This window comes from Gymnogyps californianus, chromosome 3 (genome assembly GCF_018139145.2).
Source record: "Gymnogyps californianus isolate 813 chromosome 3, ASM1813914v2, whole genome shotgun sequence".
NCBI lineage: Eukaryota > Metazoa > Chordata > Aves > Accipitriformes > Cathartidae > Gymnogyps > Gymnogyps californianus.
In genome coordinates, this window is record NC_059473.1 from 36,891,337 (window position 1) to 36,919,315 (window position 27,979).

General features: G+C 38.9%; 2 protein-coding genes across 3 annotated transcripts; one reads left to right on the forward strand and one right to left on the reverse strand.

The window, feature by feature from the left end:
- Positions 1-19,290, forward strand: EIF2AK2 (eukaryotic translation initiation factor 2 alpha kinase 2). Its single transcript, XM_050895194.1, has 16 exons — positions 1-51; positions 622-748; positions 4,356-4,470; positions 5,637-5,806; positions 6,608-6,734; positions 8,420-8,502; positions 9,449-9,533; positions 9,993-10,027; positions 10,195-10,329; positions 10,748-10,867; positions 12,152-12,259; positions 13,957-14,149; positions 16,278-16,403; positions 16,970-17,065; positions 19,030-19,092; positions 19,174-19,290. The coding sequence occupies exons 2-16, from the start codon at positions 645-647 to the stop codon at positions 19,288-19,290; spliced, it is 1,677 nt and encodes a 558-aa protein (XP_050751151.1). The 5' UTR covers positions 1-51; positions 622-644.
- Positions 19,107-27,979, reverse strand: GPATCH11 (G-patch domain containing 11). 2 transcript variants are annotated; one of them, XM_050895196.1, is made up of 9 exons: positions 27,617-27,979; positions 27,307-27,530; positions 26,241-26,282; positions 26,041-26,161; positions 25,213-25,303; positions 23,935-24,039; positions 23,038-23,119; positions 22,403-22,488; positions 19,107-19,529 (listed from the first exon to the last, which is right to left on the reverse strand). In XM_050895196.1, exons 1-8 carry the CDS (start codon positions 27,661-27,663, stop codon positions 22,433-22,435), a joined length of 768 nt encoding a protein of 255 aa, XP_050751153.1. In that variant the 5' UTR covers positions 27,664-27,979; the 3' UTR covers positions 19,107-19,529; positions 22,403-22,432. The 2 variants fall into 2 exon arrangements, with proteins under 2 accessions (XP_050751153.1, XP_050751152.1); XM_050895195.1 differs by having other exon boundaries at positions 27,304-27,530; positions 27,617-27,975.

Sequence of the window (27,979 nt, forward strand, 5' to 3'; positions counted from 1 at the left end):
GTGCTGCTGGAGCTCCTGGCGGGGTCCTGGGGCGTCTGCCGCGGCTCGGAGGTAACGGCGGGGCGGAGGAGCGGGGAGGGCAGGGGATCCGTCCGGTCCCGCCGAGGCAGGCCGCCCGCACCCCGGCTTAAGCGGCGCTGCCCGCCCGCGGCGCTCAGCGGCTGCCCGCCGGCTGCTCCGCGGCCGGGAGCCTGGATTCATCTTCGGTAGGCGTCACTGAGCCTGACAGTCATCGCGGTTTGAAAGGATATGTTAAAATGCCTCTTGGTTCCCCTCTGAAGGAATAGATTCTAATTCTGTCTGGAGAGACGTTACTGATTCCCCCCCCCCCCCCCCCCCCGATTCGGTGAATGATTCAGCCTTTTCCTGCCAAGAAATTGGCTAAGAAATCTTCACTAAATTCTCTATTCTGCTTTCTAAATCTCTTATTCCAAGCAATGAGTCTTCAAAAACAGTTGCAGGTCGACCACTTGGATTAGAAATTAGAATTAGTTTTCCGTGAACTTTATGTTACTGGCACCAGTTTTCTATTTTATATCACAGCAGTGATCTGCCAGGATTAGGGGCTGTCTCTATACTGTGCCTGGAGGCACAGACCTATCTTTGAGTGTTGCTTTGCAGAACCTTTCTGAGATTGTGTCAAAATGGAACGTGAGTGTATGGAGAAGATCAACAATTACTGTCAGAAGCACAAACTTACACTGGTTTATGCCAACGTCAGGATGACCGGCCCATCTCATGATCCTGAGTAAGTTCACTATGCATTTCAATAAACATCAGGACTCTTCCTGCAATGAACAAACTGGGTAAAGCTTGCAATCACAAAAGTTAATTTGCTGAAAGTGTATATGTGGCAGGAAGTCTGGTTGAGACCATAAATTGAGTGGTAGGTGGGTGGGGAGGATTTCATGTGATAGAGTTTGAGGAGAAAACTTATTTCAGAGTTCATGGCCCTTTTTTGGGAAGCAACAGCAATGCACCTGTTACTGGTAACTATACTGTAAGTATGTTATGCATCTGCCATGGAATCTCTCAGGAGGTGGGGTGGGTTGCACCAAGTATTTCAGTTTATGATCTGTGCTGACTTAAGTGCTTTGATTTTTATTTACCTTTACAAAGTGTGGAAATTACTTGTGACTTATGTTGTTAATTTCTAACCATAAAGGTTGGGTGTGTATTAATTGATTGGGTACCAACATGTTTTATGTGTAGTTAATTTTTGAACATCTGTTACAAGAGAGGGTCTTTTGCTTAAGCTGTTTTGCTTTTACTTTTAAAGACAATTACAGGTGATGGAATATGTTTTATTTTTTAACACAAATATGGTGTTTTGGTAATTTTTTTCCCTTGCCAGAGATCATAGATACTCGAGATCTATGATGTTTACTTCTGTGATTTTTTTAAAATTTTTGCTAGTTTGCATGAAGACAAGCCTTATGCTAATAATTAGTATGTTTCTTTTAGTGTTTTCCATGTTGCCAGCCAGCACTGTCTGTGCTGACTTACTCTTAGACCTGACCGTAGTCCCAGAATAAATTAATAAGTATTATCTGGGTCTCAAATGTTAATCAGTTATCTTAATTTTTTCCTCATGTGGCTCATGTAATTCAAAAAAGTAACCCTTATCGCAGTAATGGCCACAGCTGTGGTCACACAGCTACATCTTCATGCTTCAAAAGTGATGGCATAGGACTAACAGAATTTACACAGATTTCAAATTTACTCATCCCATTTATTGTGCTTTTTCATTTTTTTCTGTGTGCTCTGCTACATTCACAAATATAATTCAACCCATTCTTTTGTATCTGTAAGTCATGTGAGGTGTGACAGTGGTATCTAGGAAAACCCTGGATAACTTGGGCTGTTCCAAGGAGTACAACGTACAGTGTCTGGCTACAGTGATGAGTGCTGTAAACGTCCTTTGGTGCCCTTGTGGTGTTCTTTCCCAGTGCTCTGCCTGCTAACGGGATGCATTGGCCACTGCTGGTCCTGAGCTGGCTCCCTAACTCTTCTATGCTGCGTCCCATCTCAGAAGTCCTCCTGCAGTTGTCTGAGGCATGATGCAGAGACACCTCCTGTCACCTCCTCCTGTCCTGTCCTGGTTTTGGTGCTGTAGCTGCTTCCACTGCAATGTCTGGCAGAGTCAGTGCTGAATGCAATGTAAGAAGGTTGAGAGAGCCCAGGCTGGCTGAGTCCTGTGTGGCTGCGAGCTTTCTTGTGCTGGGAACGTAGTGTGTGGGCAACCAGGCCAGCCCTGCCTAAACCTGTCAAGTCTAGGCAGTGCTTATTAACTTGGGCTCCATGGTGGATACGTGTGACTGTACATTTGGGACCAACTCATGTAACACTCATTCAGATAATCCTCAACTCGGATAATTAACTCATGGGTCATTGAGACTCAGACTGCAGATTTCCTCAGGATGCTTAAATAAAATGATGAATTTTGGATGTGAAGTCATAGCTGAATGTGTGTAGTATTCAGTGCCTAGATATGGGTTGGCTAACAAACCCTTTCCTGAAGAACGATCTTTCTTTCACGCTTTTTTTTTTTTTCATATGCTGTTTCCTATGTGTAGAGTATGTGGCACACTGTAGTGTGCCTTGTCCTACTGTTTACCTCCTTAAGAGCTCTCCTTAAGGCTTGCTTACACAATGACTGCAAGCACTATTCTGCATCTGCATTGTTTTCCACCCAAACATTTCATTAAAGGGAAGTGGAGAGTGAAGTTGGAATCATGAAAAAAGTGAATTCCTGAAGTCATTCCAGTATTTGAGACAAATTGTCCCACAGAGAAACTCATGGTGTTATACCTAGACTGTTTCTTTGTGTGAATCTATCTTGTTGACTGTGAGCTTGTGTATCTGTGTGCTCTGCTGCAGTCTGAAGTACAGACGTACCCTGAGGTTAATGGTCACTTTAACATGACGCAAGTCTGTGCTGCTGTCAAAAGCAGAAATCTAGTTGTTGTTTTCTCTTCTGTTGCTTTTTGTGCAAAGGCAGTAGCAGAAACATTAGGGATTTTGCAGCTGCAGGACAGGTCGGATCTGGGTAAGAACTGATTTGGCTGAAAACCAACAATTCGTTATTAGGTCACTGTGGGGGGCTGACCCCAGGCGGCAGCGCAGCCGCCAGCCAGCCAGCCACTCGCTTCCCCCCAGTGGGATGGGGGAGAGAATCGGAAGGGTGAAAGGGAGAAAAACTTGTGGATCGAGATAAAGGCAGTTTAATAAGTGAAGCAAAGCTGTGTGTGCAACCAAAGCAAAATAAGGAATTCATTCACTACTTCCCATTGGCAGGCAGACGTTTAGCCATTTCCAGGAAAGCAGGGCTTCATCATGCATAATGGTTACTTGGGAAGACAAACATTATAACCCCAAATGTCCCCTCTTCCTCCTTCTTCCCCCAGCTTTTATTGCTGAGCGTGATGCCGTATGGCATGAAATATTGCTCTGGCCAGCTGCCCTGGCTGTGTCCCTTCCCGACTACTCACACACCCCCAGCCTGCTTGCTGGGAGGCCAGAGTGGGCAAAAAGAAAAGGCTTTGATGCTGTGCAAACGCTGCTCAGCAATAGGTAAAACATTGTTGTGTTATCAACACTGTTTTAGTCCCAAGTCCACAACATAGCACCATACCAGCTGCTATGAAGAAAGTTAACTCCATCCCAGCCAGACCCAGTACAGTCAGTCCTGAGCTGCGTCAGTTCCCTGTTCCGACTCACTCACGGAGCTGCTGTATGGGAAGCAGTGTGTGCACAGTTGTGCAATGGAGGGGGAAGGGATCAGTGGTTGAGTGTGGAAGGGCAGGACTGGGTTTTTTTGTTTGGTTTTTGGGCCCACCTTTAAATTCATGTCTCATGAAGCACCAGACACCTTTTTTGCACTTACTAAATAGTGTATGTAGCGGTGTATCGAACGTGAGTGTAAAGTCATGTCTGGATCCATGAAATCAAGATTAGCTAATCTTTCCTCTCCATATGGTTTTGCAGTGCTGAGATGTGTCCTGGTGCTAGGGCTTCACAACCTTGCCTGTAACAATGCTGACCTTATGCATTCTTTTGCTTTTAAAAATTTAAATAATTTTGCTTTTAAAAAGCAGTTAAGCATTTAAAAATACTGTTAGAACTAATAAAGTACATGCATTTGTGACTAGGGAGGAAACATTTAAAAAACATTTCTACTAAAGAATTATGATAATCAGGAGTTAGATATAATAAAAACACATGAATACTTAAATACCTCCACAGTTAACTTATAGTGCTTTGTAGATAATAAAAAGAAAGTTGAATCTGAGAAAGTTATTAAGTATATATGAGACAAAATGTAACAATGTTTTAGAAAGTTTCCTTCATTGCAGGTTCACAGTTGTGGTTAAAATAAATGATGTAGAATATGGTACAGGCACTGGTAAAAATAAGAAGGACGCAAAAGCAGTAGCAGCAAAAAAATCGTGGGAAATGATTGAGAAACAGGTGAGTAGGATTTTTTTTGTTTGTTTGTTTTTTTGCTAGTAAAGGTTGAAGATGAATCTCTAAAAGTAGCCAGTAAAATATTGTTGTTTTCTTTAATTTGGAAGAGTTTCTAATTATTTATTTAGGTTGTCTTTGTTCTGTCTTATTCAGTGCTTTTCTACTTTTTACCATTGTACTGTTTTCCCTATTGTTCTACTACAGGGTTGGTATGTAATATCGAAGGTGTTTCTTCCTCTGCTGTTTTAGGAGGATGAGGAAATGTATTTGGCTTTGTTAAGCTGCCTTGGTATATCCAGAGTAGACAGTGTTCCTTTTTCCTCTTGACAACTGTTCAGTAATTTAATGTCTTCAAAACATTTGCAGGGCATCATTCAGTGCGTCTGTTGCCACTCTGCTCATAAAATTGCTTACTTTCACTTGATCTGATTTATCTTTGTTTCCTTGTCGTTATATTCTTTACTGTATAGTTGATTCTATCCTCTTTGTCCTTCCTTGATTTAGTTTAGGTTTGAATTTTGCTCTTCTGTTTTCTGCCCCATGTTTTGTGGTAGCCATTCTTTATTTTTCTTTTTGACTCTGAATGCTTCTTAGCACCTTCTGAGTCAAATGTTTCCATATGCTTTTTATTGTGTCACCATCATTACTTTAACACAACTGCTGCATGTTTGCTAATATATTATTAATGCTGCCTAATCATGAGACAGCTGAAAAGTCCTTCTTTCCCCTCTTGTACATGCACAGGAGCATTTGCAGCCCTTGCTAATGGCAGCATCAGCAGCACCCTGCTGCCATCCCTTTTCTTGGCTCTGGTCAGGCTGTGAGAAAATTCAGAAGGCAGCAGTTGCTTTTTTTTTTTATGAGACATTTCACAGCTCGTTCCCTGTCTTTTCTTAAAAGAGGTGGGAGGACACATGGTGATAGGTTGTTAAAGACATTGGTGCAATACTTGGAAAACTGGATTTACATTTCTTTGGAAATTAAAAATGTAATAATTCTGGGTTGGGGTGGCTGTCCTTTGCCACAAGGGACTCCGTTAATGCAAATTTGGGATTTCTTAAAAATATTTTGAAATGCTGACAAACCTTGCAGCTATATTAGATCTTGTGCACTGTTAATCTATTTATTAAGCTGAAGTTTTTAAGTTACATATTTTGTTTGTTTTATAGCCAGAGAGTCCTTCAAATATGCAAGCTGCAGAATTAATGACAACTCGAATGGCCTTATTACCTGTGCCAGACAGCGACTATGTCAGCCTACTAAATACGTATTCACAAAGGACATTGCAAATAGTTGATTATCCTAACAAAAAATTTACTGGAGACGCCCATGCTCCCATGTAAGATGTACTTTGTCTTCGTACTTGCTTTTAATACTTCTTTGTGTTTACTAACACTACTGTTAGTTACCCTGAGTAGTGTTAGATGTATCTTTAGAACTACAAAAAAAATTTGGAGGTAGTCTGGAGAGAATCCAGTGGAGGGCCATTAAGGTGTAGGAAGATACGGCATAGGAGGAGAGGCCGAGAGGACTGAGTTTGTTTAGCTGGGAGAAGAGGTGGCATGATGATAAAATGGTAGTCAGTGTTGACAAATTGTCAGTTATCTTGCTTGTAGCTCTGGTACCTTTGTGGACCTCTCGGCATGTATTTTGGAGACCCCTAGGAACCAAGTGCCAAGGAGAGCCTGTTTGTGTCTCCTTCTGTATGTATTCCAGTCAGTGAGTTGTTGAAACGTTCCAATTAATTACAGCTGAGGGATGATAAAGAATATCTACATATTTTAATTCTCTTGACGATGTCTGCTAGAAAACTCCTCCTCTCTTCCCCTGCAAAATTACCCATTTTAAAACCTAAACTGCAGATAATTTGTGATTGTGGGTGCATATGATATGATGCTTTGAGGAGTTCAACCTTAAAAAATGCTAAATATTCACTCTCCAAAAATTGGTTATCTTGAAGGTATGTCAAATTAGTTATCTACCATTATTAATTAGATTAAATGTGTATTGGAAATACTGTCCTGAAGATTTATATTTCAGATTTCCATTCTATAATGTCAATTGACTGTAGTGTTTAAAATCATTAAATTAAGACTTGTCATATGGGATATAAGACTTTATTCCCTGTTGTATTTTACAGGTTTTCTTGTAACTGTACAATTAGTGGTTTTATGTATGGAAGTGGCACTGGAACGTCTCTAGCTGCTGCAGAACAAGCTGCTGCAAAACAAGCGTTTGAGAAGCTGAAGGAGCAAGGCGTTCTAACAGTATGTGCTATATTTAGCCTTAAGACAGAAGTTTAATTCTTGTATCTTTAATCTTTGAACAGTTTGAAAAGATTTCCTCATTGTATTTAAAAGCATATTCCTTGGATTCCACTTAAGAGGGAAACAGCCCATATTTTGGTGGGTTGGTTGGGCTACAGGATTCTGTTGGTAAAATTCATGTTGTGTTTCTATATTCAATTGCTGGATTAAAAAAATCTCACAGTTGATATTCTCTGTGTATTTCAGAATATGGTCTGATATGTTGTCATTCAAGGATGCACATATATTAAAAATTTCTGAATCCTGACTCCTCTAATATACTGGTTGTCTCCTGTGTGAAGTGTTGTCGAGCTGACTGGCTATGAACATAAATCTCTTACTGCCTTCTGTTGAATCAAAAATCTATTGTGAAATGTGAGAAAGGCAAAAGCAGGAGTGAGAATCAACAGGACTTGCCTTCTGTAGTGTTCCAAGGCAGAGTCTAGTGAAGCAATTGCTAACACCGTCCTCTGGAGAGCAGAGCTGGTGTCTTCATGTTGGCGATAATATTTCCATATGTGCAAAAAATTATCAGAATTCTAACAGTGATCCAAACCCACTTCTGAAATGCACAGAACAGTACATATGAACTAACTTAAATGAAGTGTAGTTTAAAGGGAAGGAAGGCAGTATGGGGGAGGAAAGAAATCTTTTTTACTTTAAGTACTTTTTTCATGATTTGGCTGGTTACTGTGAATTTTAAATGCTTCTTTATTGTTGTTAAGTTACCCATGTAATTAATGGCCTATTATAGCTCTAGGATCCTTCCTTAATATTTTCCTGTGTTGCGAGCTCATGGGTCTTTGCATTTTCATCAAAGTTTGAAATTTACTACCTCAAGCAGAACCTCTGTAGCAATTATTCTAAATTTAGGGTGGGTTGTTTTGGTTTGCTTTTAATTTTTATTAATTCCCAGCGATGTCTGTGTAACAAACAAAATGTAACTAGCAAAAAGCAGTAAAGGCCCAGTACTCCTGAATTAAAAAAAAAGGGTTTTGTTTGTTGGCTATAATTGAAACATAAGCCCTTAAGTTTTTTTTACTTTTTGTCAGGTTATGGTCTGTAACAATTGTAGGTGTTGCTTTTAATGTTACATTTATGCTCTTATGACATGGGGGAGGGGGAAAAGGGGAAGAACCTCTACTAAGTGTTTAGGATTAGTTTTTTCAGTCGACCCCGATTTAGTAATCCTGGTTTTGCAGGGTTTTCACACTGAAGACATTGAATGTCTTTTTGTACAGACTCAGATTTTCAGTTCTGCTGATTACATATACCAAAGCCTACATATATCTCGTTTTCCACCCAGACAATTGCATATGCAGTAAAAAATGCAAACATTTGCTATTAATAACTGTTACTCTTATCCTGATTTTTAATAGATCCCAGACTCTACTTCTGCAAATGTGTCTATATAGTCTCAATATGAGTGGGAAAATGCTCACTGTGACAGGGCCCTGTGTTTCACTCCGCTGGGTGGAAGTTAGGCAGATCCGTTTCTTCTGCAGGGCTTTGAATATTCAGTGCAGTTAGCAACTTCCACTTAGGACCTTGTAATCTTCCCTCTCCCCTCTTTGAACGGCATCTTTTGCCCTAAGGATTTTTTTTTACACAGTTTTGTTAACCATTCTTCTTTTTTCTTTTTTCAGGTGGGAAGTGAAAAATCTAACAGCAATTCTACATTTAGCGAACATAGTAATTCCTCTCGAGTGCCAACGCAGTCTGACTCGGAGTAAGCTGGGTTCACTGATAATGTGATAACAACATGTATTTACTAATCTTAGAGGGTCATGTGATCTAGTTCTAAATAAAATCTGTCATAGTTTCTTTATTGCAGTGTAAAGCCATTTAATTTGAGCTTATATTTCTTAGACTTCAGCGCAAAATTTGTTGTACTTGTGCAGTTTTATTTGAGTCCTTACGGGTTAGCTTATAATAATTTTAGAGCTTTCTGATTTATTTATATTTTGCCATGAGTAGTTCTTTCAGAAGCATTTTTACTGTGATGTAAATGGAATAACCTACCTCATTCAGTAGCATTATTTCATGCCATTTTTAACACTCATTTTCCTATTGTGACACTCTTGTGAACTCAGTATAATTCAATTTCGGTACTTTCCTGTGCTCCACATTCTGCTTTCTTCTCTGTTTTTTTTTTTTTTTCCTTTTTCATTCTCCATAAATCTTCATTTCCAGCAAAGGGAAAATTTGCTTAGCGAAAGAAAATGCACATGCTTAAAGTTTGTGATTTGGGAACCCTAGGTCAAGCCTTTTGTGTCCAGCAGTTAATTTGACTGTAGTGCCACTACCACTTCTTTTATGTTCTTTGTAAAGCAAGCTGATATGTACAATGCTAGAAGTGGCTGTACTGCCTTGAAATAAATATCTGTAGTTAACCTATTTAATTAAAGGATATAATAGAATATATATCATATAGACATCTAGATATCATGATACCATATCATAGAAATAGAGGAGTATATTACAAAATGTTGTTGTTTTATTAGCTTTCCAGCATAAAGTTCTGTAGTTTAAATCAGTCATGATTGTTACTGCTTTTTCAGGTTTTGCTTTTAAAACCTATGTATTTTTTATGCTTCTTTTTTTCTTGTGGCAATCATTTTATTTATGATTGTGTTACTTTCACCTAAAACTAGTCTATTATTTTTCAATAACAGCTGCATTTGCTTTGAAGACTCATCTGCGAAATTGGTAGAAAAAATGAAAGACATGGCAGTATGTGAAAAGCCTTCACCTTCTCCGGTATAGTATGAAAATGGTCTTCCTCGTAATTACATTTTAGACCCTGAATAGAGCAAGCTTCTTGTCAGAGTGTAGCATCAGCTTGTTCTTTTATCCACTAATCACTAGAAAACATGTGCATTTTTCCTAAGAATATTCAGTGCTTTCTTACTGTTAACCGTTAGTCATTTACTTCTGTACTGTGGACCCAATTTATGTACTGTTGACCAAATGGGCAGTACTCCTAAGAAAGGGGATCAAACTAAGCTCATATTTTTCTGTGGGAAGAATGATGATGTCATACATAGCATATGTGAAAAATTTTAAGCTCAGATATGGCTTCATTCTTATTACATTGTTTATATAAGGTATGAACACATTTATAGACAATTCCTAGATACATTCTCAGACACGTTTTAAACTAAGTATAGTGAATATATTCAGGATATCTCAGTTAGTTTTTTTCTCTTTTTCATGTAGAGAGATGCACAAAGTTCTGCCCTGAAAGCCAAAAGGTACGTGTTTATTTCTAGGTTGCTATCTCCCATAAACTATATTGCAGACCACTTTAGTGTTTCTATATCTAGCAAAGAAATGCCACTGTTGGGAGGTATGTTTCTTTTCTCTTGTCACACATTACAAAAACGGCTCATTATAAGTTTTGCTTTTATCCTTATTAAAGAAAATTGGCAGCTAATTTTGATAATGCAAGAAACAAGGAAGAGAAAAAAAAGATGTCAGATTCAGATGAAAGTTTGCCAGATTTGGACACAAATACCAGTGAGGAGAATGAAAGTCCATACACTGTGAATAAAAGGTAAGAAGGATTTTTTTTTTTTTTTTTAATAAGATCTGTATGGCAGTTACAGTATGTAGTGGTCTAGATCTGTTTGTTTATTTATAATAGAATGTGGGAAAAAAATGCTGTAAAAAGAACTTTCAAAGAAAATTGGTATTTGAGATATTATTTTTTCTTCTGGAAATTTCAAATATAGTATAGCAACTGACATGCAATGATATTTAATGCTTACAGCCAAAATTCACTTGTGTGAAGATGTGACGGTAATTACCCTACATGATTTCAAGGGTCAGTTTCCCTTGGTTTTTTTAATCTTCAAGACTATGATTTAGACCTGTATATTTCAGCAGATGTATTAGATCTGTCAGGATCATTTTTATATCTTGTAAATTTAATGTTAAGTATACATAAGTTATATGTCTGGTTTTTTTTTAAGATTCCTTGAGAGTTTTAAAAATATAGAGCCTATTGGTGAAGGTGGTTTTGGGAATGTTTTCAAAGCAACAGCAAAGCTTGATGAGAGAACCTATGCAGTCAAACGAGTTCGCTTCACAAAGTACGTACTGTATATTTACTTCTGTTTTTTATTTTAGGACAACCTTAATCAAGATTTTAGTACTTTCTTTTGTCTCTTTAATAATCCTAGGAGCATTTAAGCAATTTTCATTATTGTCCATTCTTTCTGGTAAACTGTTTTATTTATTTCTAAGTGAAGCTGAAAATGGCATGCAACTTTGTTAATTTTTGCATGCACTGGAATAATTTCAGATGCAGCTGTAAAAAAGTAGATTTGTTAAGTTCTACTTTCCCTGAACAACCAGTGCTCTGGTTATTAATATTGCAAAAAGTATTTGAAGAAAACTCACTGATTAATAAAACATTGAAAGCAGCCCTGTTACTTTTGACAGGTTACATGGAAAATTTACATATCAGTAATGCATAACGACTATAATTAGGGAAAATAGAGAAAAAGGAAAGTAATACATTTTGTGGTTTGTAATTGGAAAATGCTTTATATATGACCCATGTAGTCATTATTCTCACACTGTTACTTGTCCTTTATAAATCTCAACAGAGAATGATGATCTTAATTTTTTTTTTTAAAGTCATTTTCTGTAACCAGTACCTAGTGAAGTATTTTATCAGCAGCTGAAAAACTTGAATTTCTTTTAGGTAATCTATTAAAAAAGTTTCAAGTTGTTGGAGATACTTGCCCTTCCATTGTGTAACTGCCCTTCAAATTCTTGTGTTCTTCACAAACATATGTTATTTTCATTTGTATTGCAATCCTGAGAACTATACTAAAAAACATTCTACTGATTCTTCAAATAAAAGACTGCTGGTCTGCTGATGGGTTTGAACTTACTTCACTAGGCAATGTTACAACAACAAGTGCAGGCCAAATTCAGTAATAGTTCTTCATGAGTATTTACACTGACTTCTGTATATGTAAAGAAACTTCATAGAGGTGAAAAGAAAACATGGGTGTTTGCTACACTGTGTTTGGCTACCTAATGTAATTACGCATTGCAGCTATCTCCTTTTTTGGCTTTTTTTTGAGTGGGGCTTTCATTTCTAATATGGTTAAAACATTTTTGCACTTTGAGTAACTGAGCAGATGAAAGAAAATCCACAGAATTTGTAACTACAATTGTGAACCTGTATGAAGGAGAATATTACGTTCTTTTTCTAAATTAATGTAAAACTATCTGTATACTCCTACTTGATATCATGTCTTTTATTGAACTTAGTATTAAATTTTTACAGGGAAATGCCATTTGGGTTTTTTTGGTTTTTTTTTTTGTTGTTGTTGTTGTTGTTTTTTTTCCCCTGCAAATAGGAATGTAAAGCGTGAAGTAAAAGAACTTGCAAGACTTGACCACGAAAACATAGTGCGGTATTACTGTAGCTGGAAAGGGTATGACTATGTAACTTATCCAGACTCAAGGTAACTACAAGATAGTAGTTTGCACTCACAAACTTTTTTGCCATAGTGAATTTTGTGTTGTAAAAAGAAAGGCTGATGATTGGTTATAAATCATTATGCAAATATAAATGCGTACACATACCTACATAGTTACTGTTAGGAAAAAAGGCACAGTACTTTTCAGCAGCAGGTAGTATATAATTAAGTATATTCATATCTTCTTCTCCTTGATGAATAAGATACATTATGTAATTCTATCTTTCTCCTCTCTCTTAATATACAGAACTTGCTGAATCTATAGAGCAGTGTAAGAATGCAGAACTCAAAATTTGGGGCTAGAATTAACAACAGAAACTAAAAAATTGTCTGGCAGTTGGCTGCCAAATTCCTGATTGGAAGTTTCATTTTTTAATAAGTACTGGTCAGCCAGTAGCTCCCATAGATTTAATTATTTCTCTAAGTTAGCATTTTAACCATGATGCCTGAAACAGTTTTAGTTGTTGAGAACAGAAATACAAAATGAAATGCTCTTTCATTTAGAGGTAGTCCTTCAACACCAAGACTTCTGGGAAGACAGTGGTGAGTTTTACTCGTGAGTTAGGTTATTAACTTCTCAAAGCTTCTGTGGTAAGCTTTTTTCACTAGCTGTAAATTCATATCCTTTAGATAGGTTGCCACACTTACCTAGAGCCAAAAAATATTAATGGATTCAAAATTATGGTTGGCATGATATCTGTCCAGTGTGCTCAGTAAATGAGGAATAAAATTGGGGAGGAAAAGTCTCATGTCAAACCCCAACCATTAATACGCTGGAGTCTCAATATCACGTATGCATTTTATATTGAACAGTTATTGGGTAAAAGACAGGAAAAAAGTCCTCAAAGCTGAGATCCTAGCCTGGAATTCCACTTAGTGCCCTGACCTCAAGGCTTTAGAGAGTCCCGAGCCACTTAATGCTTGTTCTTTCAGTGCCTCAGGTGGCTTTATCCAGGGCACTCAGATCACACAGTGCAAGTAGGAAAAAGTGGTGCCTCCTGCTCTTCATATTGTCCTTCCCCTCACCATCTCCAGCCTCAGCCTATCCTGTGGACTGATAGTGAGGGAACTCTTCTGGAAAGTGTGAGGCTGTCAGGTGGGTGAATATATTTCATCTAGATTTCCAGCTCTCAGAAGGGTTTCTCTAACTCGCAGACTGATGTCAAAGATGGTCACCGCGCTACCTTCTTGAAGGGACAGAGTTTGAAAGAACGTGATCATGCTGGGTAGGAGAGGAAGGCTAATGCTGTGTTTGTTGAGCAGAATAGAGAATACTTGCCAGGGACTTCCAGCAGTTCCTAGAGGGCAAGATGGGAGCCAAGGACAGTGCTATTTCTTCCTGTATAGGACATGCCTCTAGATACGAGGGGAGCAGAATTTGGGCACTCAGAAAACTTTCAGTGTGAACAAGGAAGCAAGCAAAACATTAGGAATATTCCAGGAGTATGTAGCAACTGAGCAGGGATTCTTTGGTTTGCAGTTCTATTTATTTATAGCTAGTACAAATTGGTCTAGGATCTTTTTTAAAATCAAGGGACTTGCAGACTTTGTTTTGTGGAAATCCGAAAATAATAATAATTAACAAAAAGGTTTTTTAAAGAAGAGGAACCTGAGAATCATTGGCAAGATACAGTTCCTCCCAAGCCATCAATTTCAATACGGTATATAATTTTCTTTTGCAGGCAGAAGTCAAACAAAGAAATGATCTGTCTTTTCATCCAAATGGAATTGTGTGAACAAGGGCCATTGGAAAACTGGATTGAAAAGAACAGACGAGACCGAAAGTACCATGAGATGGCACAAAACAAATTTTTACAAATACTGAAGGGAGTGAAATATATTCATTCTGAAGGGTTAATTCATCGAGACCTCAAGGTAAGTAGGATAGGTAATTAAAAAAAAAATTAGATCAAAATAGTACTTACTGGAATTTCAGAAAATGTTAAATTGTTCTAGTCTTTGTTTAGTCTATTATGTACCCTAGTAGTGTGCCTCTTCTGATATTGCTAGTGATGAAATTTTTTTCAGCAACTGGCTGGACTTCATCCTAAAATCAGAAAGTAAACTGGAGGATCTCAGAGTGCAGTAGTTCAAAAAATCAGTAGTCATCAGTTAACAGGCATTTTCACTGTATTATGTGTTACTGGGTCACAAGACTGCCTACTGGAAAAAGAAATACTAACTTTACTTGATAAAATAATTAAAGTGAAAAGTTGAGTCTAGGAAGTTTGCTCTTGCTGTATTGTAAAGGGATAGTTTATCTATCCTAATACATGCTGTGTTTGATAACAACATACTCTAGTTGCTCTCGTGTCACGTATGCATACAAATATTCGAATGCTATTTTTTTGCATAGAATTTCAGTCTCTGCAAGTGCACAATCATAAAAAGACTTTATTTCAATATAAAGATTATAAAGGACAGAGTTGCAAGCCTTCAGGGCTTCATATGCCAGCTATAATGTTGCTTGCAGAGTTTTAAATCACTCTGTGAAGAAGTCATTAATGTGGTCGTGTTCCTACCTAAAAATGGCTGTAGTGGGTCACATTAAATGCTGATCTAGGATGCTGTTCTCCTCGTATAGTGGCTAATTCCAAACACCTGGAGAGTATTAGAGCTGAGAGATGATACAGTGATGCTGTCCTTGATGCATATTCCCTTCCTCTCAAGACTTCCAGTAACCTGAAATTTATGGACTTCTTGAGCCAGAGATTGAAATCTTTCGCATTTTGCATTCACAGTGTAGTTCCAGATCATGTTCACTGCCCACTAGTAGAATCTTCATATCTTCTAGAGCTTTTCTATCAGGCTTATTGCTACAATACTGGAACGAACCACAAGTATACACTCATTATTTTCTCTAGATGCCTGCGAAAAAGAGGCCTAATAGGTGCCTTCTCTCCTCACCCATTAATTCTTAGCTCTTCCTACTCTGTGCTTTGTATTTTCTTGCTCCTTCAGTCCTACTTTATTTTCATCTCAGCTCAATCTCCTACTTTTCCCTATTCCTATGAATCTGCTGCCCCAGTCCCTTATCCATGGCATCTGGCTATAACCTGTTTCCAAGTCCTCTTGCTAACTTGTCTGCATTTGAATTTAGGAACTTTTCTCCCCACTTTGATCTGCTGTCAACTTAGATGCTTGGCCATCTGAGATCTCCAAATCCCAGAATCAAAGCTGCAGAATAGGTTCAAGCTGAGATGAATCCCATTTGTGCCTGGTATGAACGGAATCTTCAAATAGTGTAGCCAGGTATAGGTACTGTATTAAATGTGTGTGGACATGGTCAGACTTGAACAGAAGAACTGCATTGGGCATTCTTGACACAAAGATCTCTTCCTGATAAATATTAGATCTCTCTTAGCCTTACAGACCAGTTGAGCTTCTTTGAGTAAAAGACAGCATGAAGCTATTTGGTTTTAATAACAGTCAGAAATGTAGTTTATCTATCTTCTTTGGGAAACTTGCATATAGAACTCTATTTTTAGTTGCTTATGACTTTGTTGAATTTAAAAATGGGAAGTTCAATGGAAACTTAAAAGTGATGCTGTAAGATGCCTGTAGTAAGCCCTAACTCTGCAATTGACTTAGTATAGATAATCTTGCTGTGCCTAGGAGAAACTATGATTTGAGTGGAATTCTATGTGAGCCCAATTGCTTTGCCCCAGTCTATCAAATCCCAGGGCTAGGATTGAAGACTAAAAAGCACTTCTGGATAAGAAATGTTATATGCACAATGTATCTGAAGAGCACTAAAGCATGATACAGTTATGACTGAGCTAGTGGAAAAAGAATGCCACATACTGTGGCATGTACTACTTTAAATTTAGTTTGTGTTTTTAAAAATTAATTGAACTTTTTTCTGTTTCTCACCCCATCAGTTTCTTAATGCTAATTTCTGTGAACAATTATCAAATTTTATGGGGAGCACTTCTGTGGCTGATTATGCTTGATGATGAACCTTGGTCATATGGTGCTTTTTTGTTTTTTTTTAAATATATAGCCTCAGAATATATTCATATCACATGAAGATAAAATAAAAATAGGCGACTTCGGTCTTGTGACTTCTGTGGCATATGGGACTCTGACTGAGAACAGAGGAACAAAATCATATATGGCACCAGAACAGGTAATTATCCTGCTATATTAGTGTCTCTGTAACTAGATTTGCATTATAAACTCAGCATTGGATGTTCTCAATACCAATCCCAGTACTAAACCAAGTTGCCTAAAGTTCACTGGTATGATTGTATATGAGGATAACCGTATTCTGCAGAAAGCTGTCTACAAGTGTGGTGATTTTATTTCGCTGTGGTAACCTACAGGGTCTGACACTGCATGCTGTAAGGAATGCTCTTGCAAAAGCAGGCTGCCAGCTATGTATTTCAGTTTGAATTTAGGACCTCTGTTAACTGTGGCATTTGAGTCCTTCTGTTTTTTTCATTATTTGTGACAGAGAGATATTGACATGCCTTATCTGTATAGGTCTGTAGAAGTCTTAATTTCAGTGTGTTTAATGTGACATAAGTCACTATTTAACAGGTCTGTAGCAGAAAGGGTTAACGACTGATAAGATCAAGTAGGGCCAGTCCTGTAGCCTTGGGGTGGTAATTTCTACTAACTTCAAATTTTGCTTCAATAAGTGCTGTCCAGTTGGATTTGATGCCTATATTGTTCTTGTTCTAATCTTTGTAGTTCGGGGACACATATGGAAAGGAAGTAGATATTTATGCACTGGGATTAATTTGGTTTGAAATTCTTTCGGCATTCAGTGGTCATGAGAAAATTAAGGTAGGTAATCTTTAACAAAAACAAGTCTGTCATTGTTTTGCCTTGCTGCTGGTATCGCATGCTGATTGCATGCTAGAAGGAATCTGTAAACCTAGAGTACTGTCTCCACTTACACTTTCCCCTCTATTCTTTTCTGTAAGGCCCGTAAGTCCTCACACCTCGGCTGAAATGTAGTAACTGAAGTAAAGAAATACTACTGGTTTTATTTCACTTATGTCCTACTGACATACACATTAAAGCCTAAGCATGCTGAAGAACAATGTCTAGCAAAAAAGATTTCAAGTTTCTGATAAATCGTTTTCTTTGATCAGAGTATTTGAAGTATTTTTCTAATTTTAGAAAATAAAAATTATGAATGGGAGAGTTTTGTCTCTGCCACGCTCTCATATTCACTGCACAGTGGAGCAAGAACAAAGTTTCTATCAAGCCAAAACACTTGCAGTTTTCCAAAATGAAAACAAAAGTGATTTGGAATATGTAGCTTTAATTGAAAACGATGTTACTTTAAAAAGAAAACCAGTGTTACTTAAGCTTTTTTTGAAAAGGTATCTTTTATGTGTCTCTGCTTTTTCTTGGTACTTTGCACCTGATTAGTGTAACGGCTCATATGCTCAAACTTCCATATTTGTAGGACAGCGATGTAGCTGCTGAGTATCTTGTCTAAAGTAATTTTAAGATATATGTACATGGTTGGACCCAGAAGCTCTTGAGCACTGTTAGTTTGGTCCTTTTGCCAATATGAGAAAACCATACCATAACAATGTGTCTGCTCACCTCGCAGGTTCAACTTGGCTCTGTTTAGCTACCTTGTAGTATTTTCTAAGACATCTTGTTCCTGCTCACAGCTGACTGTGCAAATGTGTCCACAGTCCCACGGTGTTTACAGTCAAAAGGGCAAGACCAATCATTTAGTCTTGTTTCCTTAAAGCATAAAAATCTTGTGTCTGTAGACAGGTGGGGAAGTCATGTGGATGGGTCTAGGATGGTCTTCAGCTGCTCCATCAGCTTAGAAAATAATTTCACTTAATGGGGCATGATAAACTCTGTTGTATGGTGCTGGCAAGCCCTGCTGAAAGAACATCATGCAAAAGCGAAGTTGATGATTATGAGCTGAGTAACTGGTTCAACTGATGATCACCAGCAGGTAGGGTCACAGGCCTAAAGCTACTGCTGGAGAGTAGGGAAAAAGCTTGAAGTTCATGGGAGCTGTTGTTTTACTGGATACTGGTTATAAGGGCATGCTAAGCCAGGCTATAGCATCCATAAGACTAGCTAATGACGCAGGATGCATAGCCAAGTGTGTGAGAATATGACTGTCATCTTCTTCAGGCACACATTACACTCGTTAACAGCAAAGTGAATGATGTGGACTGCTCTGTTTACCCAGAAAACTACATCATGTGGAAAAAACAGTTGTTACCCAGAAACAGTTTCTGAAAGCATATAATTAGAAATCCTCTGTATGTTAGTTGCTTTGAACTCCACATAGCATTTTCTGCAGTGTTCAGTACCACACACTTATTTCTATGTCAAGGTAAAAGGGAGGAAGCACACCTGCTTGGCTTGCAAATAGTAACAGCCAAACTAGGAAATTTAGTCATCTTGCCTTTTTTTTTTTTTTTAAATGTGCTAAGAGGATATAAAACCACTACTTCTAAATTAAGGAAAGAATGATAATGGTTCTGAAATAGAGAGGATTGCTGAAACAAACGCATCATTGTAGAGTGTGAAACTTTTAAGCTTAAAAAGGGACAACAGCTGATGAAGAGACCATAAAAAACAAAACAAAGTACAACTAAATGGAAAAAACTTTCAACTGTTTACAGTTACTTTCTTTTTGAAGCCTTACCTTTTTTGTAGATTTGTATTTTCCTAATTACTTCAGTAAATTAGACGGGTCGTAAAGTGAGATGCAAAATATAATCAATGAAAACACACTGAAACTGTTCTCTTGTGAATTTCAGGTATGGCATGATGTTAGAGCAGGTCAACTTCCAGAGAGCTTCACCAACCAATTTCCAACAAAGGTATGGGATCTTAATACATTATTTCAGTTAGTTTATTTACTCATAAAAAATAATTTATTGACATTTAATTTCTTTTTGCAGGCACCCATAATCAAAAAGATGCTTTCAAGAGACTCTTCAGGAAGATACTCTGCATCTGAAATACTTGAGTTTTTCAAGTCTGATAAAAACAACTCACTTAAAACTCATACTCGGTAAATGCCCTTTTGAAAGGCTTTCAGACTGTGTTTAAATCCAGAGTTTGATGTCTGTTGAAACTGATGAAATAACAGTAAATGTCAGAAGCAACAGCAGGACTTAGGGTATGTCTTTTCCTTGGTGTTTTGCCTTCCTGCCATTGAGGAACTCATCAGCCAGAAGGGTTACATCACCATTCACGCCCATCAGCTGCAGACCAGGACAGCGTATTTCTGCAAGCGATCACTTGCGATTTTTACCTGGAAACACAGGTTATGGATGAGCTGAACTATATTGTACAATAAGTACAGGAACCTAGTCCTTGTCTCCTAGAAGATTTAAGTTGTTGTGGTGCTAACTGGCCTGTGGCAAAGCCCTGTATGCATGATCTTAACATGTGCTGCATCTATTATCACAGAATCAGAGAATGGTTTGGGTTGGAAGGGACCTTAAAGATCATCTAGTTCCAACCCCCTGCCACGGGCAGGGACACCTTCCTCTAGACCAGGTTGCTCAAATCCCCATCCAACCTGGCCTTGAACACTTGCACGGATGGGGCATCCACAGCCTCTCTGGGCAACCTGTTCCGGTGCCTCACCACCCTCACAGTGAAGAACTTCTTCCTTACATCTAGTCTAAATCTACCCTCTTTGAGTTTAAAGCCACTACTCTTTGTCCTGTCACTACATGCCCTTGTAAAAAGTCCCTCTCCAGCTTTCTTGTAGGCCCCCATTAGGTACTGGAAGGCTGCTGTAAGGTCTTCCCAGAGCCTTCTCTTCTGCAGGCTGAACAAGCCCAAGTCTCTCAGCTTGTCTTCATAGGAGAGGTGCTCCAGCCCCCTGATCATCTTCGTGGCCCTTCCCTGGACTTGCTCCAACAGGTCCATGTCTTTCCCATGCTGGAGGCGCCAGAGCTGAACACAGTACTCCAGGTGGGGTCTCACGAGAGCAGAGTAGAGGGGAGAATCAACTCCCTCGACCTGCTGGCCACACTTCTTTTGATGCAGCCCAGGATATGGTTGGCCTTCTGGGCTGCGAGTGCACATTGCTGGCTCATATTCAGTTTTTCATCCACTAATACCCCAAGTCCTCCTCTGCAGGGCTGCTCTCAATCCACTCGTTGCCAGCCTGTATTTGTGCTTGGGATTGGCCGACCCATGTGCAGGACCTTGCACTTGGCCTTGTTGAACTTCATGAGGTTTGCATGGGCCCAGTTCTCAAGCCTGTCAAGGTCCCTCTGGATGGCATCCCTTCCCTCCAGCGTGTCGAGCGCAGCACACAGCTTGGTGTCATTGGCAAACTCGCTGAGGGTGCACTCAGTCCCACTGTCCATGTCACCGACAAAGATGTGAAACAGCGCCGCTCCCAATACTGATCCCTGAGGAACGCCACTTGTCACTGCTCTCCACTTGGACATGGATCCGTTGACCGCAACTCTTTGAGTGTGACCATCCAGCCAATTCCTTATCCACCGAGTGGTCCATCCATCAAATCCATGGCTCTCCAATTTAGAGACAAGGATGTCGTGCAGGACAGTGTCAAATGCTTTGCACAAGTCCAGGTAGATGATGGCTGTTGCTCTTCCCTTATCCACCAGCGCTGTAACACCATCGTAGAAGGCCACAAATTTGTCAGGCACGCTTTGCCCTTAGTGAAGCCATGTTGGCTGTCACCAATTGCTTCCTTATTTTCCATGTGCCTTAGCATAGTTTCCAGGAGGATCCGCTTCATGATCTTGCCAGGCACAGAGGTGAGACTGACTAGCCTGTAGTTCCCCGGGTCTTCCTTTTTCCCTTTTTAAAAATGGGGGGTCATGTCTTCCCTTTTCCAGTCAGTGGGAACTTCCCCGACTGCCACGACTTCTGAAATATGATGGATAGTGGCTTAGCCACCTCATCCACCAGTTCCCTCAGCACCCGCAGATGCATCTCACCAGGTCCCATGGACTTGTGCACCTTCAGGTTCCTTAGATGGTCTCAAACCCAATCTTCTCCTACAGTGGGCGGTTCTTCATTCTCCCAGTCCCTACCTTTGCCTTCTGCGACTTGGGCGGCGTGGCTGGAGTACTTGCCAGTGAAGACTGAGGCAAAAAAGTCACTGAGTACCGCAGCCTTCTACATGTGCTGGGTAACCAGGTCTCCCATTTCCTTCTGGAGAGGGACCACATTTTGCCTAGTCCTCCTTTTATCACCAGCGTACCTATAGAAGCTTTTCTTGTTGTCCTTGACATCCCTGGCCAGATTTAATTCTATCAGGGCTTTAGCTTTCCTAACCTGACCCCTGGCTGGGATACACAGAACATTTTAATATTCTGGACTAATCAGTATTTCTTTGCAGTGGTCAAGATCTGGGAGAAATGATATCCCGACACAGACAAAATACCACTAGTTCCACTTCCTCTTCCCTTTTACCCATAAAACTACTCTTATAATACAAAAATGGATATGTGACAAACTTTGGCTGAATATCCTTTACAGTTCTTGGACAGAGCACCCACAATCCCATTACCTTCTTACTGTTAAGTAATATTGAGCTTGTCCCAGTAGTTTTTGATACTTTTTTTTCGTAGTATTTGTATACTTCAGCATTACCTTTCTATTAGAGACTGTTTACAGTAGCAACTGCTGTTCCCTAAAAATAAAAGGTCTATTAAAATGTATTTTTTATTAAAAAAACCCAACAACATGATCTGGTACTATTTAGTTATGCAAAATATGCACCTTTACATACAACGGAATATTGGTTCAAATAATAAGATAGTACGGAAAAAAAAAGTCTAATGTTTAGTCATCTCAGTAAAGATTAAAAAAACCCTGTTTAACACAACAGAGTAACTAGGCAATATTTATTCCCTTACTCAAACTTTAATTTTATTATCAGCTGATCTTGTTCAGTTGGGCAGGGCATAACCAAAGACTGTGGAAGGCTTAACCTGCCTCTCAATTATGGTAGTTCAATTATAAATGCAAAGTTTTAATTCCTATTAAATTGTGCATCAAGCAGAAAATCCCTAAGATGCTTCAGAAATGTGAGTTTAACCTGTCAACATAACTATTCTTCTGCATACTTTGGCGTGAATTCTTCAGTATGGCACACCTCCGAACCTTCTAAAAGACATTATGAACTATACATACTTAGCTAGGACTCCTTCCTTTAGAAAAGCTTTAGTCATGATCTGCAGCACTGTCTCCAGGGCAGTTTGAAGATAAATCTTCAGAGTCTACAGGACAAACAGAGAAAAAGTGAGTAATTCCAGCTCGGGGGGGGCGGGAAGTGGGGGAAGTTGCTAGAATTATTTGAAGAATCCATGTAAAGCAGATTAAATAGAATTCAAGAAGGTTTGCAAGTTATTAATTCCAAACTTGTTTTAAAGCAGTGAACACAAATTCTACCCTCTTTGGTACAGTGAAACTGGATAGTGTTCTAACTGTTTCAGAAACACCTGCAAGCTTTTGCATCTTTTTATGGTACTAGTTTTAATACCTGAATTTTGTTTTCTCAAAACAAAATTAGTATGAATACCAATTCAAATAAATGCCAGTATGGTTGGCTGTGTTGTTCGGGTTTTTTTGTGTGTGCATGTAAACACCTAAAAACTGGCTTATAATCAAAATGTACAAAGCTTTGGGCAAAAACCAGCAGCCTGGAAGGAAGATTTGCTATGTAGATTTAAAAGACTGCAGTAAGAGAAACATAAAGGATATATTGTACTATTTGAGTCTAGCTGCATAAGCAAAGTAAAACATTTACAAGACAGGTTTACTCTCACCTTCATAGGTTGTTCCACACCAAATGCAATAAAAGTGGTGTTCTCTCAAATAGGCAGTCAGGATGTGCAGCTTTTCTGATACCTAGAGATATGTACAGGTATGCAATGATCTGGGACACATGTGACATAGAACAGTTTGAGCTACTAGCTTTGCTAAAATACACTGTTTAACCTTTTGCTATGGAAAAGCTACACAATACTGTAGCTCAGTAAGGCATGAAGTTTCCCAAATTTGTAGCATACAGCACAGGAATTAATGATCTCTGGGAAGTTCATGGCTGTTGTTTGCTCATCCTTCTTTCCAGCTAAGAAACCTGCATTGAAGACAGAGCTAAAAATATTACCTAGCTACCTTATTTCAAGTATATGATATTTTTGGTGGAATTTTTCACACCTAATCTCTGCAAATCAAACACATAAGGCTAACAACACCTGTGTAATCTAGTTCGCAAAAAATGTGAATTTCCAGGGTCCATCTTGAGATAATCTGTGAAGCATTTTCAGAAATTACTTAGTGATTCTAAAATTCAGCCTACGACATGAGATGAGGCATCCAAAATTAAAACTCAAAAGCAAATAACTTTGATCAAATACGGGATCTTGCGTATCTTGGCTAAGACACAAAAATGTTTAGAGCTTAATTTCTAGGCTACTTTTTCCAAAGATCAGCTTCAAAACAGGTGAGCAATAAATCAGTAGTTTCATGTTTTATATTTTATCGTGTAACTGCTATAAAAATCACTGCTCTAAGATTGCAAAGAGGCCATTCACTACAGCTTGGAAAATGACATGTATACATATATCCTTTATACATATATGTATGTATACATACATACTTTTTAAAGGAATATTAAATTTAATTCTGAATCAAGCCATTAATTTAGTTGCAGAGCTTACACTTAAGTCTGAGCTTGTGCATTCATCTTCCTTGTCTTCCTCATCCTTTTTGTCTTCCTCTTCAGGTTCTAGCCAATACCAGGTCTCCTTGGGAACATCAATATCCTTAAATAATGAAGGATTTAAATGAAAATTATCTGCCTTTGTAGGTTTTCTTGTAAGATGCTGGATAAAAACAATTTCTAATAGGTGAGAAGTTAGGTTTTAAAACTTTCCTGTATAGTATAACTAAGAATTACTAAAGCTGTAGTGGGAAACTAAGTACAGCGGTCCACAAGAAGGATTATTCACTTTTTAAAAAACAAGTAAATGTATGCTAACATTAAGTTCTATTCCATCTATGTTCAGTATGTGTAAGGCTACACAGCAACATAATCTCACACCAAGGCTGTGAACAGATAGCCTTTTTTATCAGTTGAAGACATGCTGCCCCAAGTTATTTTATCAAGAGATTACACAGTGCTTCCTAATTCACCTCAGGTGAAGTTAAAGGAAGAAGAGTCAACAAAGATGATCTAAGCTAATTCAGCTGACTTTGTCTGAAGCAGACTAAGGAGTATCAAACAATCTCAGCAGAACTTGTGGGGCGGTATTAACCTCTAACAGGTTAATAGAGAAAAGAAAAATACTTGGAAGTTTTCAAGTGGCAAAAATTTATAGTAGTTCACTGTTACTACCCATGTTATTCCTTGCAGGTGGAAGGTACTTTGTTATGGGTTTTTTGTTTAAATGCTTCTTTAGTGAATCGGCTGATTCCCTCAATGATGATCCCCATCCTTAGAGATACTCAAGAGCTGTCTGGACATCGTCCTGGACAACCTGCTTTAGGTGAACCTGCTTGAGCAGGAGGGTTGGACTAGACGATCTCCAGAGTCCCTTCCAACATCAACCATTCTGTGATGATGTTGGTCCCTCACTTGAGGCAAACAGCACCATCATTTAGGACAGCCTGTCATTGGCTACTGAAAGATATGCAAACAGCTCAAAAGCAGCCACAAGAATGCAGGAGCAAAAACAGGTAAGCTCTGATGACGCAAATTAACATGGGTCCTCAGCTAAGTTGCCACGAGGTTGGTGTACGCTTTCAGGCATCTTAATGGTGCAAACATATACTTTGAAATATTTTAAGAGGAGTGAAGTGTTGCCAAACATCAAGACTTCAGGCTAGTTATCCCACAATTTTAGAGAACTTCCAAGAACTGAATCACTACTTTGTTTGTAGCCTGTATCTCTAACCTATAAGCCTTCCTTCCAACCCCCCAAAAATATAGGTCTCACTTTTTGCATATCTAATTGCTGGCAGGCCCTCTGGCTTTTTCGGAGGTCCCCTTCCATCTTACGTTCTTCTTGTTTGTTTTTGAATCTTACTCTGTTAAGAAAAAGTAGATAGCTAAAATAAGCAGGTAGACAAAGTCAGATGCATCATAGTCAGTAGCTTTTCTAAAATAGAAAATCTAAGATTCTAGCCCTACTAATTCTCTCAGGCCAGGACAACATTGAAGTTAAGAAGTCCTTCTGACATTGTTTCTGTGGGAACACACATGTATTTCTTGGGAATTATACCTTCAAGACAGTGCTTTTTTGATCACACTACACTGAACACTGTTTCTTCATCAGGTTTTCGTAAGACACAAAAAAAGTGGTTCACTAAACATCTGCAAAAGATACAGCCTTCCCTAGGCTTTCCTTCTCCACTTTGTAACAAGCAAATCAGGAGAAAATAAAAACAACAAAACCAAAACAAATTTAAATTTGTTTTTTAAAATGATTGTAGCAACATTGCTCAGGATTATCTGTGGATTTTATATTAAAAAAGATGACATGGTTCTCTGATTTAAAAAGTTGCAAATGACTTGAGAAAAGTTACTATGTATATTGTTTGCATTATTAACATTTACAAAAATAAATGATGCAGCACCCACTTTCAGCATTACAGTGTTCATCTGCTTTTGCTTTAGAACTGAGGAAGAATTACTCTGTATTTCAACTCTTACCTCTCATTCAAAACATTCGCAAATAGTAACTCATTAAAAGAATAACCAAACTTAAAGCATAAAACGAATCGCCGTTTCGACATTGCTTGGAATATCAGTTATATCATTTTACCTGAACTGATCTGCAGCTTGTTCATTTGCTTGTTTTTTCATATGGAGTTTTTGCCTATAGTTCTCCAGTTTTTCTTCAGCTTTTCGCTTTTTTAATTCCTCGTGACCAAGTCCACTTCTGCCTATGTAAGTTCAAAAGATGAATGTAAGCAGTTGAGAAGCTCTGATACCCAACTAAGTAAATTAGGAAGTATCACAAACCTGTTTTTATGTTCAGAGGAATAGGTTCAACAATGCCTTCTCCTGTGAGGGAAAAAATAGGTCAATTTAAGAAATCAGGTTTTTCTCAAACTATGATTTGTGCAGTATATTCAAGTAGGTAAGCTGCTTTTGCCATTAAATATGTACATTTTCTTGTGATTTTGTTGCTTGGAAGTTGAGAAATCCCAAATCAATGTACATTTAGTGCATTACAAATGACCCAGCTGAACTGGAACTCCCTCTCTTTTTTAGTTTGTCTGCTGGATTGCTATATACTTTTTTCAGGATACTACCCAACTGAAAGAAAATGGTGTTAACTTGACAGGTATAACATACCTGGGATGAAGACTACTTTGTTACAGCCTTCTGTAGCATTTTTCATTCTAGAATCTCACAACTTGACAAAGATGAAGAATAAAAATAATCTGTCTGGGCCAGTTCATTTGCCAATTGTCTGCTAGAGACATGCTGAACCAGCACAGCAGTTATTGATGCTTTGTTTTACTGATTTTACTTCATCTTTTAAGGCTTCATAAGAGTAGGCCAGCATGCACCATTTCTTCTTCAGAATCCAACTATAAATTCTATAGGAGGGCTTGACTTTTTTTTTAACACTATCAGCTTTGCAAGACCATCAAAACATCCTTAACGCAATTCCTGTAGGCATGCACATATGGAAGTGCATTTACTGAGCAGCAAGTACTGCTGCTTCCCTCGCATCTCTCGATAGCCTGTACCATTTTTATTTCAGTTTTTAGAGATTTGCTCTCATCTTTTGTTCTGCCACAACACATTCACAGTTCAGTAACGCTAGGGCTCTCAGGGAGGCATTTATTGACCCTGTCTACAAATGAAGTAGCAGCTACAGTCTGTAAAACATAAAGGTACACCTGAACGTATTTAAAAGACACGTAGATGTGGTGCTTAGGGACATGGTTTAGTGGTGGACTTGGCAGTGCTAGGTTAACAGTGGGACTTGATGATCTTAAAGGTCTTTTCCAGCCTAAACGATTCTATGATTCTATGAATATAGGCATACACTTCCAGACACTGACAAGCTTACCGCTTTTGCCAAGGGCCTGGCCGCTCTTGTAGCCCATCTTCTGGAGCAAAGCAAAGCCTTTGTTCTCATTGCCCAATGCACTTTTCAATACCATGTCACGTCTCTCTTTTTCTTCTTCTTTTATACTCTTTTGTCTGTTCTTCTCATTGGCTTCTTTTTGCTTTTCTTCCTTCTGAATAGCTTCCTTCATCCGCCTCACCATGGGCAAGCCTGGCCTTACATCCTGTCTAAGAGTTAATAATTCCAGCAAATAGTAACTATTTTTTTTTACGTTTACAATCACTTGAGGGGAAAAAAAGAGCCATCTACTTACTTAAGAAATAAATCAGACATGTAGTCTTCCTCTTCATCTTCCTCCATGTTTAGCACGCATGCCCTGTTCCGACCCCTTTCCTATGAACACCGTCAGTACGCTTTATCACGCATTTTATTTCTCTGCAGATCACCTGAAACGCAGAACCCGTTTTCAAACGGAGAAACCCTTGCCGCTCAGGCCTGCCGCGCTCGGTACGCGGCCGGAGGCTGAAGGGGCTGATGGACGAAAACACGTGAACCCGGCGGACCGCAAGGGACCCCGGGCCGGGCCGGGCCGGCGCTCCCTCTCTCCCCCGGGGCACCCGCGCCAGGCTTCACGCCCACAGCGCGTTTTTCCGGGCTCCGCTACCGCCGACCACCG

Bases quoted from the DNA above. Each gene is read 5' to 3' on its own strand.
- EIF2AK2 (XM_050895194.1), top strand. From the start codon at position 645: ATGGAACGTGAGTGTATGGAGAAGATCAACAATTACTGTCAGAAGCAC. The intron at 6,735-8,419 runs GTATGTGCTATA...TTCTTTTTTCAG, and splicing joins AGGAGCAAGGCGTTCTAACA to GTGGGAAGTGAAAAATCTAA. The intron at 8,503-9,448 runs GTAAGCTGGGTT...TTTCAATAACAG, and splicing joins CCAACGCAGTCTGACTCGGA to CTGCATTTGCTTTGAAGACT.
- GPATCH11 (XM_050895195.1), bottom strand. From the start codon at position 27,663: ATGGAGGAAGATGAAGAGGAAGACTACATGTCTGATTTATTTCTTAA. The intron at 27,531-27,616 runs GTAAGTAGATGG...ATTAACTCTTAG, and splicing joins ATGTCTGATTTATTTCTTAA to ACAGGATGTAAGGCCAGGCT. The intron at 26,162-26,240 runs GTTTGTGATACT...GAACTTACATAG, and splicing joins TCCTCTGAACATAAAAACAG to GCAGAAGTGGACTTGGTCAC.